The sequence below is a fragment of the Ambystoma mexicanum genome, chromosome 12 (assembly GCF_040938575.1).
Source record: "Ambystoma mexicanum isolate Mex_15411 chromosome 12, UKY_AmexF1_1, whole genome shotgun sequence".
NCBI classification, from domain to species: Eukaryota; Metazoa; Chordata; class Amphibia; order Caudata; family Ambystomatidae; genus Ambystoma; species Ambystoma mexicanum.
In genome coordinates, this window is record NC_090936.1 from 746,677,777 (window position 1) to 746,694,220 (window position 16,444).

The following is a 16,444-nucleotide window of genomic DNA, read 5'->3' on the forward strand; positions in this document are numbered from 1 at the left end:
TATAGTGGGGCAGGGTTTCGAAGTCCAGCAGGCTCTGCATTGCAGGCTGTTAAAAGAATGATATCCTGCTGTGTCATCCGATTTGCAAAGCTTCATACCTGGCTATTCCAGAGGGGAGGCATTCATTAACATGCTCTCAGTGCCTAATTTGCTCATGAGTTTTATCTGCTTTTATTTATTACTGCTATTTCTATTGAACAGGAAGAGGAAACATTCTGATTTGTTGAAGTGGTTGTGCATTGAAACAATTGAAGTGTGCTGTCCACCGGGAACCTATGGACCAGACTGCTTTGGTAAAGATGTGCTCTTTTTCCCAACTTTCTTTCAGCAAGTTCATAGCCCTTTTACCACAATCTTAATTTTCAAGCTCCCATCATACGATGACCAGTTTAATCTTTCATCTGTTGACTGCTTAAATAATGATTTTTCTACTAATCTAAGGAGCGGGAAAATGTATTGCACACCAAATCACTTTACAATGAATGCTATTAAGTTCCATATAGAATTTACTCAATGACCAATGTACAACATTGCAGAAAGATGATAAATGCTTGCTATTCATTTAAATCACAGAGGATTTTTTTCTTGTTTTTCACTGCTTATGGTAGAGATAAAAATGGTATCCATCAATTCAAACCAAAAAAACATTTTTACGTTATGGACAATGAAAACTCAGAAAATATTTTGATCATTACATACAGGGCTCTGAATACGTTTTTGAGGTGTGAGTATTTACTCCCTACTTTTGGAAGTTTGGAGTAAAACAAATCTTCAGGGAGTAGAAAAATAGTTCCATTGTCAACATGGGTATTTTTAGTCAAGCTAAAAAAATGCAATTCTGAAAACTGTGGGTATTTGCGTTGTAACACGTATATTGTGTATCCGGTAATTGAGTTGTTTTTAATATTGAGGCCCTCTTCAGATCAGGTAACCCAATAGTAGAATTTGTGTCTGTGACCTGGGCTGCTGATGTCGCTTATCTGAACACATCAACTCATTAGTCATTGCAAGGGGAAGTCACCTGTAGCTGTTACTTCTTTTTTGGTTTTGCAGTATTTGCCTTATTTTAGGCAATTAAACAGACAGGTGCACTGCTTACCTGGAGGGTTGAATGTATAGATCATACTTTTTTCTATTCGCTTCCAAAGGGAATGCCCTGCCAACCTTGTGTGTGTGTGTGTGTACACGCACGCTAGCTGACGCTGTTAGCTTACAAAGCTATTTTGCATTTCAATTTTCACCATTGGAAGGAGGCCATCTTGCCCTATTCATTGAAAGTACATTGTAGAGTTTTAGTAGATGTCTGTATGCGCCCCATTCTATACAGTAATTTAAAAGGCTGTTTCTTACCTTTTCAACGTGTAGCATGTCTCGGTGGCTCGGAAAGGCCCTGCCATGGTAACGGCTTTTGTAGTGGAGACGGCACTAGAAGTGGTGATGGGTCCTGCCGCTGTAAGGTGGAATACTCTGGAGAATTCTGTTTAGAATGCGCCGATGGATACTACAGCACAGACCGGAATGATACGCATGCTTTTTGTACAGGTAATACTACATTTCGTAATGTTGCTTATAAATGAACATTCTTTTAGTCAAAAAATGTTTGCGTGTGCTGTTGCAGGGATTAAACCATGATTAGATGAGCGGGAGAGTAAAGCGGCTCCTTTCTGGTATCAGCCATAAACAGGAGCTACCTATGGGGAATGAGGAGTTCGTACATTGTATACCACAAATCAGAATTTCCAGTGTCACATGCTTTTTAACTTTTTGTCCATTGGATATAACACTTTACGCTGTAAATGTTTTTTCTTTTTACAAATGTTCCTGTTGTAAAGATGTTTACTTCAAGTATTGCTGTTTATTTGTGCTTTGTAATTTTAGTTACTTTCTTTGTACATATTAACTGTTTCAATTGGAAATAGGTTCACTGTCTTTAGAGTATACTATACTATGCTATGATGTCACATTGGTTCTAACAGAATGGTTATTGCTTGAGATTATACTTCCTAGAGTCCGTTAGCATGACCTGTCAGAGGTGGCCACAGTCCTTCCATGGTACTGGAATAAAGCTCTCAAGAAACCAATGCAAGTTTCTGTTTTCATTAAAGATGACCACGTTCTATTACTGGCAACGTCCCCCCGCCCGGACTGCGGTGGAGAAGGGTGGTGGGGAGTAGTAACCCACTAGTGATTGAATTTAGCTACCTCCTCTGTGAAGAGTATTGCTTGCACAGCTGCCCACAAGAGCCACCGGCTGAAGTACCATTTCTACTGGAGGGAGTATATTGATGGGTAAACACACACATTTCTGAAGTTGCCAGTGAGTATCCTGGGCAGCACAGTGCGTTTTGGTTAGATTGGAAGAAGAATCGGTGTAACTGAAAATGGTTAATTTATAATGGACGAGATTGCCTAGTACACATGTACCCGCTTTATTGAATGCCTGCCAACCAGCGCAGAGCACCGTATATGTGTTAGAAGCATAGCCTTTGCTGCATGGGATATCGTTTATGCTGCTGCTGACTGTAAGGCGTGTGCAGGAGTGGAGCAGCACCAAAAGCTCATTTGGCCTGCTAAGATATGAAGGGCCCAGCAGCGTTTTCTAATTTGGAGTACTTTTCTTTCACCAACGCTTGCATCCTTACGTGAGGACGGCAAAAAAGAATGTGGTAGCCGATGGATCTTCGTACAATGCCCTGCTGGGGGAGGATTGTGGTAATGTAGAAGAGTGATGGAGGATTCAAACAGATATTTTGAGTTGAAGGTTGTTTGGATGAAGGGGAAATGGTGCGAGGCGTGTGATAATGATGAGGTTGATCAGCAGGTGAAACATCTCATCAAAGAAAATTGTCATTGTGGTAATGAGGTGCAGAGGAGGCATGACAATGTAGATCTTAAACGCTTCAGTAGGATCAAGAATGAGTTGTGTCACAGGTGAGTTGGTCTGTAGAGGGGAACAATTGCTAGCTCCTGTGGATAGGAGAGAGGCAGTGATTAATTTGGGTCACAGAGCTCACATGGCATCTCTAGGACCACATCGGTTATCGGGGCAGATTTCTGGTGGCCGCAAATGGATTTGGATATAGAGCGTGTTGTGGAAAATTGAAACATGTGTAGAGAGAGTGACAAGGTGTTTAGAGTCTGAACAGTTCCATGGTATTACCAGCTGTGCTGAGAGTACTTTGGGAAATGGTGGCCCTTAATTTGGTTCGGCCACTCAACTTACCTGGAGTAAGAGATAGCTATGTGGTGGTAGCAATAGATTTGTTGTCCGAGTGGCCTGAGGTGGGTGTTTTGAGGGGGATCACCACAGCAAAAATATGAAGGGGTATTTTTGTGAGGTTTTCCCACCAGTTTTGTTGGTGACAATGGGTCTGTTAGGGTTGGCTCCTGTGCTTGCATGTATGCTGTCATCATTAGAATGTAGGCTGTGAGTGTGAGGTTAGAATGTTTAGAGTTGAATTGGTTATAACCCAGGCAGTTACAAGATATGAGCCTGGGTGGTGGGAGCCAGTGGGCTCTTGTCCCTGATCCTCTTTGTATCTCAATGACTTGATGACATCTGATTCTGTAACCTAAGAAGCTAATAAAGTAACTGCTAAGAGTACCTGGCCTGAGTATCCCGAGTGTCCCTTGGAGTGAACCCTATGACCAAGGGCTGGTCATAACAATTGTCGACGAGGATGGTCCAAGGTATGGTGAAGGAGGACCTTGGAGTGGACACCAAGTGAAGCAAAAGGACATACAGGTACCTGTGTGATGTCATGTGAGAGAGGAGAAGAGACTCTGCTGCGGGGGGTGCAGGCAAGAGGACAAGTATGCAAGGAGAGAGGGAGAGCCACTGCCCCCCATGGATTGGTTAGTGCCCACCACCCAGGGCTGAAGGGGCAGCCTGTCAGAGGAGAGGTTTTATGAGCAGTCTGTCCAAGGAGACCCCTGGGGAGATCGACCCGCTGGAGCCCAGGCCGTGTCATTAGAGGTTGCCCAGGAGTTAGATTAGAAGCACCCAGGGCTGAATGGAGCAGTACCTCCCCTGGGATGTTGGGACATGAGTGTCCAGCCAGGGCTGTGCAAGACAGCCTGTCCCAAGGGATTCCTATGCAGAAATCACAGAAACAGACCCAGCACAGAAGAGGCTGCCAGGAGCTAGGATCCTCTGGGATATCAAGGGACAGGGGTCCTGCCAGTAACACAGCCAGCAAGTGTGGCACCTAAGGAGACTTGAAAGAACTGCCCATTTGAAGGATGTTGTGCCCTTCTGTAGGGGTGATTGATAAATACAGCGGTGCAGGAAAGATTACCGTGAAGTCAAAGGAGATTGGCACTGAAATGAAGTTGGGTGCACTGTTCGTGTGGATAAGGAACTGTTTTTACAGTGAGTTCTCGCAGTCGTTGGGAGTGCCAGCTGCGAAGAGGCCCAGGTGACCGTTGGGCCGTGGAGATCATTGCTGCTCTGTGCCCCCTGCTGAATGGTGACGTCACGGAAGCTGCAGAGGGAGTTGGTGATCAGTTAGAACACTGATCGAATTGTGAGCTTACTAGGGTTCGCGCTGGGAACACCGGATCATCATGTAGCTGTGTTGATGTTACACAGCCTGGAGAGGTCCTGGACGGGGTTTGAGTAAAGAACCCAAACAACGTGGCGACGTGGGAAGGAAGTAATCCCAGCGTTGGCCAGCATCCAGTGTTTTCAATGGAGCGGCCCACCTAGTCCTGCGGCGGAGTTTCCTGTTATTTCATGGTGACTGATGGGGCAGCACTGACAAGAGGAGAGCAACGTTTGGCAAAGGTGTCAGCCTACTCGTAACGTGAGTGTAGCGTTTGGGTGAGGCATTCGCTCTAACCATGAAGTAAGTGACGCGCACGGATCAATGGAGATGATACTTTGATCTTATTTGCATGGATGCTATGCTGATAACAAAGGTAGCGGTCCAGTGTTTGAGCAGACTTGTTTTTCTGGAAGGTGTTACAGCAATTTCTTTGAGTAATGTCAGACCCTAGTTCTTTATTGTCTGGTTAGAGAGTTGGTGTGGGTTTGGTATGCGCTGTTATGATCGAGAGCATGAGTAATGAGTAATGTAATTTTATTATGCACCTATGTTTAGATGTAATAACTTGAGGCATTCTAGGTTTTAGTGTTGCTCTTCATGACAACATGGACTTTTAGGTTTGAACTAGAGCTTTGGGGGTAACTGCTACGTCTGTATGTTCTGATTGTGTGGGTGAGAGAGATGATTTCAATACACAATCAGAGTGGTGCGAATATCCACATTATGCTTAGCATAAAATCTTTGAGGTATTTCAGCAGTTTAGAGTTGCCTGTGTTGGCGACATGGACTTTTAGGATTATTTTAAAACTGGTTACCACACTTATGTTGCAGCAAGTGTTGTGGTTGAGTGACATATATGAAGTTGGTTGAGGTGCACATTCAAAGTGGTGTTTTACATTATGCTTAGCGTAACGTTTTGAGGCATTTCAGCATATTAGGTTGCCTGTTTAAGGGAAAATGTGACCTGAATGTACAATGTGTCAATGTACCACTCGAAGCTATGATTAGAATAACCAATATTGAGGCATTATAGACGTGGTGTGTGCGTGTGTGTTTATTGATGTTCAACCCAAGATTTCTGTTAGAGCAACTGCAGCGCTGTCTAGCAGTTTCACATTCTATGTACGGGTTTGACTGTGTTTGGTGTTGTGGTGTATGCTTGACTAGAGTCTGAGTGTGGTACATGACCAGTGTTTGGTCAAGGAACTCTGCGGAGTTGGAGGTGTTTGTTTGGTGTTTGTGGCTCTGTTGAGTCATTGATGTTTACTAGTGGCAGGCTAGTATGGAAACTCGTTGGAGTTTTGATGGGTGTAGGTTAGTGACTCTGCGGGGTCCTGAGGTATCTAGTAGGAGACTAGTACCAGAAGCTTTGCGAAGTTTTTATGTTGTGGTGATTTCTGGCTCTGCGGAGTTCACGTGAAGCTTTGAGAAGATTTTATGTTGTTTTGGGTTGTGGTTCTGCGGAGCCCAGAGGCTTCTAGCAGAGCACTAGTGCCTGAAGCTATGTGAAGCTTAGATGTTGTTTTTGATGACCTTATGGAGTAGGTAGGGTTCAGGGATTTCGTTTGAAATTCTTAAGATGCAAGTGATATTGTATCTTGTGTTTTTTCCTTGTGAATTTTTAGGTGGTTTCTGGGATTGCCATTGATTTCTTCTTGGTCAATCTCAGAACCTTGGCAATGTTTCAGCCTCGGCTGTGGTCACTATGGGGGTGTTTTGAATTGTTCAGAAGGGCTCAAATGTCAGGCCAACATTTGCAGCTGGGTTTTGTTGTGTTTGTGTTAGTGACAGCTAGTTGCCTTTAATTATGGTGTGATTGGGTGAGTGAGTGATGATCTGGTGTGGCTGTGTTCACTTGAATTTCTGAATGGGTCTAACAGTGGCATGAATTGTAAGTGTAGTTCTCTGTTGACCCGGGTAGATTGTTGGGTTGTTAGTAAGTGTCTCGTGTTGTTACGACAGTACCTGGTCTTTCCTGGTTTTGGGAGTTAGTGCTCGGAAGTGGCAGCTCGAGGTTTCTTTGTGGCAGGGAGAAACGGAAGGAGTTTTGTGTTTGATTGGCTTTGGTAGTGTTTGTTGTAGTTGCCAAGGTGGGCGGTTAGTGCTCGAAAGTGGCAGTTCGAGGTTCCCTGTGGCAGGTGGGAACGGAAGGAGAATTGTGTTGTTCTTGATTGGTTAGGAGCGTTAGGTGTGGCGGCTGGGTGTGTCGTAGGATGTTAGTTAAGCCTGCGGGTTCAATTGCTCGGGTAGTAAGCAGAACATAGTTGGATTGAGGAAGCCATGTTTAGTGTGTTAGTAGGTGTGCCCTTAAGCAACAGGAGGAGGTGTTGGGTTGGTTTCCTGATGATGAGTTTGACATGTGTTTGTGTTTGTTGAAGGAAAGGAGGTGTTAGGGTTGGCTCCTGTGCTTGCATATATGCTGTGCCAGGATTGATGTCATCATTCGAATGTAAGCTGTGAGTGTGAGGTTAGAATGTTCAGAGATGTATTGGTTCTAACCCCAGGCAGTTACAAGATGTGAGCCTGGGTGGTGGGAGCCAGTGGGCTCATTATCCCTGATCTCTCAATTATCTGATGACATCTGATCCTGTAACTAAGAAGCTAATAAAGTAACCACTAAGAGTACCTGGCCTGAGGATCCTGAGTGTCCTTTGGAGTGAACCCTATGACCAAGAGCCGGTCATAACAGGGCCCCAATTTACCTCATTAGAATTAAATCATGGCTTAGGTCGTTGGGCATAAGGCACTCAAATACCTCTTTGTACCATCCTCAAAGCAGCAGGTCTGTTGGGAGATTCAACAGAACCATAATGGATGGGGGGCAGATGGCTGTTGCCAGTGGTGTGAATTATTATTATTTCAGTATACGATCACCCCTCATGGTACGACAGGAGTTACTCATAAGCTTTTCAGAGGTAGGAAGCTCAATGCACCCCTTTCGCCAGGCTGGCTAGGGAGCTCTTAGTTAGTTCACTCTGACGCACTGAGAGATCTCATAAGGAGGTGTGGTAGCCAAGGACGGGTATGATGAGCAGAGGTGCATGCGATCTACCAAGTTTAGGAAAGGCGACAGAGTGAAAGTGTTGTTGGGAGGAAGTGTGATGTGAGACTTTCACTGGTCTATGTGGCAGAGGAGGATTATGGGAATGCTGTGAAAATGTGTGGAACAAGGAAAGGGTTGCAAAATATGCACGAAGAGCATAGTACCAAGGTGTTGGTGACCTAGGAGAGGTGTGTTGTAAAGATGTTTACTTCATGTATTGCCGTTTTTCATGCTTTGTAATTTTAGTTACTTTCTTTGTACATAGGTACTGTTTCATTTGTAAATGGGTTCAATGTCTTTAGAGTGTAGAAATCAATGATGTCACAGGGGTTCTAACAGAATGGTTATTGCTTGAGATTGTAGTTCCTAGAGTCAGTTAAAATAACCGCCTATGAGATGTGGCCACAGCCCTTCCATGGTACTGACAGCCCTGCCATGGTACTGGAATAAAGCTCTCGAGAAACCACTACAAGTTTCTGTTTTCATTCCAGAGGACCATGTTATAATAGTTCCTTTATACACGTTCCCAAACACATAAAATTAATGTCACATAGGTTTTTTTGCATGCCACCATTTGGCCTCTGAAGTCAAACCTAACTTGTGGTAGCTGTTGATGTAAAGCTCTGCTAGGCTACAAATGAGCTGAATCGCACCCAGCAATGATAACCTTGTCTTGAAATCTTGAGTTGCTAGCACACCCTCTATCAGAATCATTTTGTCCAGCGACTTTTAGACAACAACTCTTATTAGGATGGAACTTGTAATTTAGCTTTTCCCATTTTATGTATTGGCGTACAAGAATCGGCAGCTACTTGATTATATTTGGAATTTGAATGTGGATATTTCTCACTAAAGAGGGGTAAACATTATGTTTCTGAACATTTAATGCTGTTTGTGCACAATGCAAGTATTTTAGTGCACTCTGCTTACACTACCTGGATGTATTTTATTTTATTTATTGAAATAATTTGTGCTTGCTGTTGGAATGCCTTCTGCAAGGGTTAATATCCTGATTATTTAATAATAAAACGGTGCTCTTAATTCTGTTTCTAAAAGTGAGATCTGCTAATATGCTAATCTGACCCCACAGGCTATGTAACCTAATAATTGAGCCCAAGTTACAAGACCAGGCCCCTTCCTCGCTTTGAAGCTCTGAAGGGTCGCTCCCAGTTACTTCATGGATGGGAGACATTCCACAGTCCCGGATGCAGTGTGTTTTCTTAGTTGCAACCTCATTATTTATTATTTTAAAGTGTGCTAGTGTCAGTCCTTGAAAGTATTGCACTCGGAGACAAGTTAGTTTTTGCCTCTTGTTGAATTGCATTCTGGTATTTGTAGTCTCCCAGCCCAGATGGGGTGGGGGAATAATGGCACAACTGTAAACTTTATGCCTAACATAGTTTTATGTGGATTTATATATTTGAGTGACGCTATGGTATGTGTACTTTTCAAGTTATCTTTACAAAGCAGAGTACTGTTGAAAGCGAGACATGGAGGTAAGGAAAGGAAATGAGAGGGAAATTCAGTCATGAGTATTTGCCCATAATGTGGCAAGAGTTTGCAATCCTGGACACTGGTTCAGTTATTTTACCCTGATTGTGGCTTCTTCTCAGTAAAGGACACATGTGGGTGGACAGCTTAACCTTTTTTCAGAGGGAGGATGCAAGGCCATGTTTTTTATTTTAGGTTGGCAAGCTTGCTCAAGTATTTTTTTGCCAGGATTTTACTCTGGTTATGTTCCCAGTGCAGATGCTTACCCACAAGACCACAATCGCTTGTTTCATATTAGGATTTGTTTTTCCAGGGAATGCTTCACAACAGATTGCTGGGTTTAAAAGGTGAGCACCTTTTATACTTGCCAGCATATCTATTTAAACGTTTCGCCTCTCATGTTATTTTTTTCTGGTGTTCATTACTTTTTTTAAAAGTCCAATGCCATTTTGTCTTGTGCACTTTGTTCTAAGGGGAAGGTCAATTGAACTACATTTGTATATCTTGCTTTAAGATATATGTTCACTTACTGTGCGTATATTCATAGGTACCAGCTCTTGATTTTCAGTATGGGGCAAAAGCCTGGGCATATGTTATTCTTGCCGCTGGCCCTTTTTTTAACCTTTTCCGTGCTGCTTAAATGCGGCTAGTTGGGGTTGTGCGATGTATCACAGCAGTCACAAAGAGACTGGCCATAAAACAAGGAGCTTGTAGCATGCTGCTTAACCAAAGTGTGTGATCCATGGAAAATAATTGAGTTGCCCTGTGCATCTGTGGGGTACATTTATCCGCCCAGCAGAACTCCCCACATCACCAAACTACATCTCAGCAGTCAACAGCAGAATGGCTGTGCTGGCTCTGTTGAGCACCATTGCATTGCACCAAAACTGTGTTCTGCAATTACCGAAATAATGGCTGTGCTGTCTTTTCCAAGCACATATGGGGCAAGATGGAACACCCCGAGAAAGGCTGCCAGTGTTTTCCTTATGTACACCAAAGAAAAGAATTGAAAAGCAGAGCTGCTATGCTGCTAGCTCAAAGGAACTATTTTGCATTTGCATTTAAAATGACAGCGCCCTGATGCTATTTTCCACCGTTTCAACAGTACACAGTTCTGTTCCAGTGAGACCCAGCTATGTCCATCCATATTCAGGTTGTCCTCCAACAAAAGGGGGCATTTCTCACTGAATGACAGATGTGTAAGGCAAGATCTGGGAAATAACAAAGACCTTCACTCCAAGCTGTATGGGAAAACAATTGACTTTTTGCAACACAATATCAAAGCTAACCTCTTCACAAGAAGCCCCATCCCTCTGTGCTTATGTCAGTTTCAGTGAACCCTTGCCTTTAACAGATTTCTGTGTATGAGAAACTGACTAGGGCTACAAATAATGTTTACTATCTAGATGTAAGAGAAAACCGTATTGTGAAGTGACAGCAAAGGAAAATTAACCATGTGTAAAATGGTGCTTTTTACAAACAAGGAAATGTCTGTTTAAAAGTAAATTGTTGAATTAAGGCCCTGTCCTTGCATAGAAAGGTGAGGGGGTGGGGTTTGTTTTAAAACATATGTAGGATATTTAATTCCAACAGTTTTGCTTTCTGGTTCAGGAAATAAATAAATAAAAATAAATTTGCTGAAGCCACAGAACGGGTTTTTTCCTGGCCTGGCTTCAAAGGAATTTGCTTCCTGGGAACAGGATCTGCCTCCCTTCAAGTGGTCCAGCCGCCGGGGCATATGAATAGGCAAGGGTGGTGGATCTCGCACCCTCGTTACTCTGTGGCAGTGCGGCAGCCTGGTACAATGGATTTCTGGGACACAGAACCTGCCCTCAACTCAAACTGGGGAGCTTCAAAGGCAACTCCAGAGCAACATTGGGAAGTATACCCCTATTTGGAAGACCATGCTGGCCCATTTGGGCCAAACGACTGTCCTGAATTTATTTCTGCAACCAGAAAGCGCAGTTATACGACAGTTTAACAGTTTAAATGTAATTTTGGTGGCATTAAAACAAGGCATTGGAGCTTTCCCTAGGATGTGGGGGACGCAAATGGCAGAAAAATGTAAATCTTAGGAAAAGTATACATGGTGCAACTTTGAAATTTAATGCTAACATGCTTTGTGATAATAGGTACACATCTATAATTGTAGAATTTTAGGTGAAGCGGTTCCCACTAGAAATGGTGAAAGATTATTAGAATGGCAAAACAATATCGTACAAATGTGGGATTTGGAATGACATGTTCAGTGTAAAATCTGGAATCTGCGTATGTGATTTTCAAAAGTGCTATAACTGTAAAAATGTGCAATTTATGTAATAACTGATTTTGGCTAAAAACTGTGGGAAGGCCCTGGGCATTGTAAACCCACACCATAAAACGGATGTCATGCCCCTGAATTCCAACCCGCTGACAGGAAGGCGGTAACAGTAAAACCTGACCAATCCAGTTGTTAGAGGCATGTCAAGCCAAAGGTCGGCCCCCATAGTAAATCCTGTGATGTCAGCCACCTTATAAAAGGTGGAAGCTCACAGAGACAAAGGACACTCTCTTCTGAATTTTCCACCTCCTGCATATCCAGATATTCCATATTCATCCTGCAAGATTCCAGATTCCACTGCCTGGCAAGAGCATAGCTGACCCTATCTAGGCAGGACCATTGGTCCAGAAAAACCCCACTAAAAATCCAAATAACTCAGGGAGAAAGGGTAAAGGTGGCTGAATCCTCATTGGGATTATCCAGTGCTGCCTGCTTGCCCTGCTGCCCGCTCTATCCAGCTGAGGTGCCGCTGTGCCATGACCAGACCTTTGCCCAGCTGTTTTCTTCTAGAGAGTCCGCCACTGTGACCAGTGACCAGAAATTGCCTTGCTGTCCAGCAACTCGGTCCACAGTCCCAAAATTCCAAATGTAAGTGCTTATTGTAAGTATCACCCCATCCCATAGCCAAACGTAGTATATCCCATTCTGACACTTTGCCCTTTGTTCTACTCTATAAGTAATTACTGAAAGTACACTAGTAACTGTTTGTCAAAACCCTCTGTGTATCCTGTTCCTTGATTTCCAGGTGTTTGCGTCATTATTCCCCATCCTTATAGTACATTGCATAAATCCTTAGTAATATTTGGAATAAAATAATTAATTCCCACATAAAGAGAAATTGGCGTGGGGGTTAAAACTGCAGCTTAACCTTTCCCATGGGTAGCGTTCCTCTTCTTGATAATATAGTCACTACAATTCTATTTTTGTATCACTTGTCCTCTCATTTCCAAAACCGATTTTCCTTGTGCAACTGTTTTTCATTTAAAAACTGAGTTTCCTTCCTTGTTCATAATCCCATCCAGTTATTCATTTAGTGCTACTCTTTCACTTTCATATTATCCCTGTGATGTGCATCTGTCACTCGGCATAAAAACTGCATTCCGATTCTGTCTATTTCTCACGTTTTTCAAGCCGTTTGTCATTTTGAACCTGTGTAAATTAGCTAATGCAATTTCTACACGTGTGATTTGGCTACACTGTGTTTTCACTTAGTTGATTTTCTGAACCATATGCTTGTTGTTGGTACATTGCCTTGTAGTTTGCTAGTGTTCTTACATCCCTGATACTGCTATAACTCATATTTACTTCATTCATTCAACCACACATGTATATTAAATATTTAGTAATTCCGAGTGCTATTTTGTGCAATTGCAAAGGTTTTAAAATCCGATTTTTGTCTCCCTTTTCATGCGGGAAGGTCGGATTTCACTTCTGTTTGCTGCCTGGTATAGTTGCCAGGTATACCTGACTCCTTGCTACCCACCCAAAATTCCGTTAGTAGGGTTTTGAGGGAGTATTGCAGGGGGAAATCTTAACTGGGGTGCTATCTACCCAAAAAGTAATATTGCTCTTATTCATTTGTGCATTTTGTATGTTATATTAGAAGGTCAAACTAAGTGTATTCTATCATTGTACAGTGTAATAATCACCACACTGGTCATTGCTGCCCTATATTAAATTTGTGTGATTTCATTTGAATATATTTTAAAATAAATAAATATTGTATTACTATCCACAGGCCTGATTCATGGTTCATTGTGACCCTGGGTGTTTTTAAAGGTGGGTGTGAGACGGGTTGGGTGCCTTCTCAATCTGAAGTCTTAGAAAATAAAGTTAAAGTATTTTGATTGTGCGCTGCATCCTTGACCAGTATCAAGAGTCCTGGTCTTTTGTGTGACGCCGCTTTAAAATCCTTAACACATTGCCTAAAAACATTGAGTTATCAAAACCTGCAAGCTTTTATACATAACAATTCCACTGTCAAAACAGGTCAAAATCAGTTTGTGATTGATGAATGTCTTTGAGCAATGGGTTGCTATATAGAGTGGCTGTGCCCACCAGCCATGGTCGAAGGACATGGTCTGGTAGTGTTCTAAAGTATGCAGTGGGTACGGCCATAGGTTGTGGCCACTGGCCATGTGCGGAACAAATCTATGAAATAAAAAAAACTTGAAATTAAAGGAAGAAACTTTACCTGCAGAGACGTTAAGGTGAAAACCCCTGAAATTCGGATAAAGCCACCTCTTGCACAGTCTATGACCACAATATCATCACTGGTGACATCATATGACATCAATGATTATTTACCTAATGGCATCGGACATAAGATCACTCTAGGTGTTTTCCCATATGTAGACCCTTGTTACGTTTCTACATATGTTATATTGATATGATGTCATTTATTACGTGGCTGTACACAAGAAATTGGCATTTTAGAATAGTTCATAACAATGAGTATATTGTTTAAAACGGTGAACAGCTACCCATGCATCATATCACTAGTTGTGAAGCTTTCCTTTGTAGTACTTTGGTAAAAGAGGATATCTGAATTATAAATAGGACAGTGCTTTCAGTGTTCCTGTTTGTGCCAATTATATCTGACATGTTCACTATAATATAATCTGTAAATACATTTGCAGAAAAAATAAGTACAAATAAATAGACACTAATTATTTACTATGTTTTAAAATAAAAATATGTAAATACTCAATTGTTTTATTGTAAGCAAAATGTGTACACATATAATTTTCTAAATGAAACGAGAAGTGCTTTTATAAACAAGAAACAATTATGCATTAGGACATATGTGTGTGTGTGTGTGTGTGTGATGGGTTATGGTTAAGTTGCTGTTTCCATAGGAAGAGCACTTTTTGGGTCCACAAAGAGTGCTTTTGTACATTGTGTCACCAAACATGCAGTACGTTCATTTATAATTATGAAAAAGTAGGTCTGAAATAATTAGTGATATCTATGTTCGCTCCGCGGTCACACTTCCCTGTTCGGTCGACAAACAAGAAACCGATTGGCTAAGGGGCTGCCGCCATGACCGCCTACACGCAACGTCTCTCTCCATTGGCTGCTGCGAGACGTCTTCTGGGTCAGATGGTTTGGTAGCGCCCGATATCTTGGATCCACCGAAAGCGGAGTAACAAACAGCGTGCACATGCTTTTTTCATTGCCCTATTTTGCTGTGGCACAGAGCATTGGGAAAGGTTCACACAGTAAGAAATGAGTGATCTCTGTATTTGTTCCTCGGCCGTCATGATGTAATTTCTATGGACACCTTGTACGTACAGTAAATGTGGGGGATAATAACGATAGCACTTCAGTCCATATAGTGGGCAGGAAATTTGTAACACTTGACTGCATGTAGTGGATAGGAAATTTGTAACTCTTGAAAGCACACGGGTATAGGTAGGCAACATTGAAATTGACAACATGCCGTGACCGTATTGTTTTTCGTAATGCCTATTATTACAATCATTAATACGCCGCCATGGGTGGCACATGCTACGGTGGTAGTGGCCAGGGGCTACAGTCTTCACATATGGGTGATTAATGCACATGTTCTGAGGGTCGGTCGTCATGATCTAATGTGTATGGACATCTTGTACGCACAGTACACTTATACCTACTTAATGACGTATGTTCTACGCCTCCTTGTACGCACAGAAAAGGAGGAGTCCAATAAGGGCAGTATTTGAGGCCGTGTATTGCACGGGGGAGTTGTTACATTTGTACAGACATGTCTGGTGTCAGGGAACATTGAAATTGTCTACATGCTGTGAATACATAACTGTTTCCAATGCCTATTAGTATATTCATTAGTACGCTGCCATGGTTGGTTGGCACATGGCCATGCACCCAAAAACAAAGGGGTGGTTGTGGGGACATCCTGCACTCTTGGGTGCAAGGCCGAAGGCCATGCACCCATTAATACACTTGTACATACTTACTGTTTCTAATGCCTATTATTATATTCATTAGTGCGCAGCCATGGTTGGCACATGCTACGGTGGTTGTGGCCAGGGCCTATAGTCTTGGATGCATGGCCGTCGGTCAAAGGCCGAAGGCCTTACTTCCAAGACTCCAGGCCCTGGCCACAACCACCGTAGCATTTGCCAACCATGCATACACCCCTTGTGTTGCATTTTCATTGGCAAGTTGTGGGGAGTGCGTGCAGTGTTGGGGGCATGGGCTTCGGCCATGGACCCAACAAGAAAGTGGAAAGTACTACACTTGGAAGACACTGCACACCCATCCCATGTAAGATCTACAGACATATACCTAGGAGGGAAGCCTCCGGGCAGAGGTACAGCAGGATAACACCCCTATAGAATAACCCCCACTACCACACATCATCGAGGTGGTTGTGGGGAGACCTTGCAGTCTTGGGTGCATGGCTAAAGCCCATGCATGCAATACTGAAGTCATTAGCAGTGGAGTTCAGTTGTTAATATGGGAGTAGTGGATTCTGGTCGCTGTTTTCGTGCCCTAGTTTCTTCACTTCATGGCTGCAGACGATGGTACGAAAATTAAATTTATAAGCAGCTACTTCACAAGGACCATGTTTCACATATGCAGTGATGGTTGTGGATAGGGCCTGTACTCCTTGCAACTTAATAGACAGTTAATTCTTTTTTTAGACCCTCATTTTTACTTTACAAACCAGTGTACTGTGCATTGCGCTCAGTTTCTGTGTTTGCTTTTCTAATACTTGGGTCTGGGGAAAAAATCCTTGTCGGATTAAAAAAAACCTTCATTTCTTATGCAACTAAGTACTTCATTTTTTGCTTTCAGTGCTTTCTTCATTTTTCTGATCAATGTTATGTTTGTTGCCTTCCTGCCCATTTTTATCAACAGTTAGATACCTGTAGGCGTATTCAAACTGTGCATTTGTTCCTACAGATTTTCGATAACTATTCTTTTTTGTCGTTGTTACATCCTGTTTCCTTCATCTTTCCCATTAATGTTTTCTTTGTTGCCTTCCTGCCGATTTTTTACAACACTTAGATACCTATAGGCATATTCTACCTGTGAATT

At 42.6% G+C, this 16,444-nt stretch overlaps 1 protein-coding gene across 2 annotated transcripts in view; it reads left to right on the plus strand.

Annotated features, from left to right (window-relative positions):
- CRELD2 (cysteine rich with EGF like domains 2) overlaps positions 1-16,444 on the plus strand; it is a 272,969-nt gene that overhangs the window by 80,296 nt on the left and 176,229 nt on the right. For both annotated transcript variants that reach the window (XM_069629255.1, XM_069629256.1), the window contains exons 4-5: positions 202-293; positions 1,366-1,542. In XM_069629255.1, coding sequence (XP_069485356.1) covers positions 202-293; positions 1,366-1,542 — 269 coding nt within the window. The remainder of the gene's footprint in view (positions 1-201; positions 294-1,365; positions 1,543-16,444) is intronic.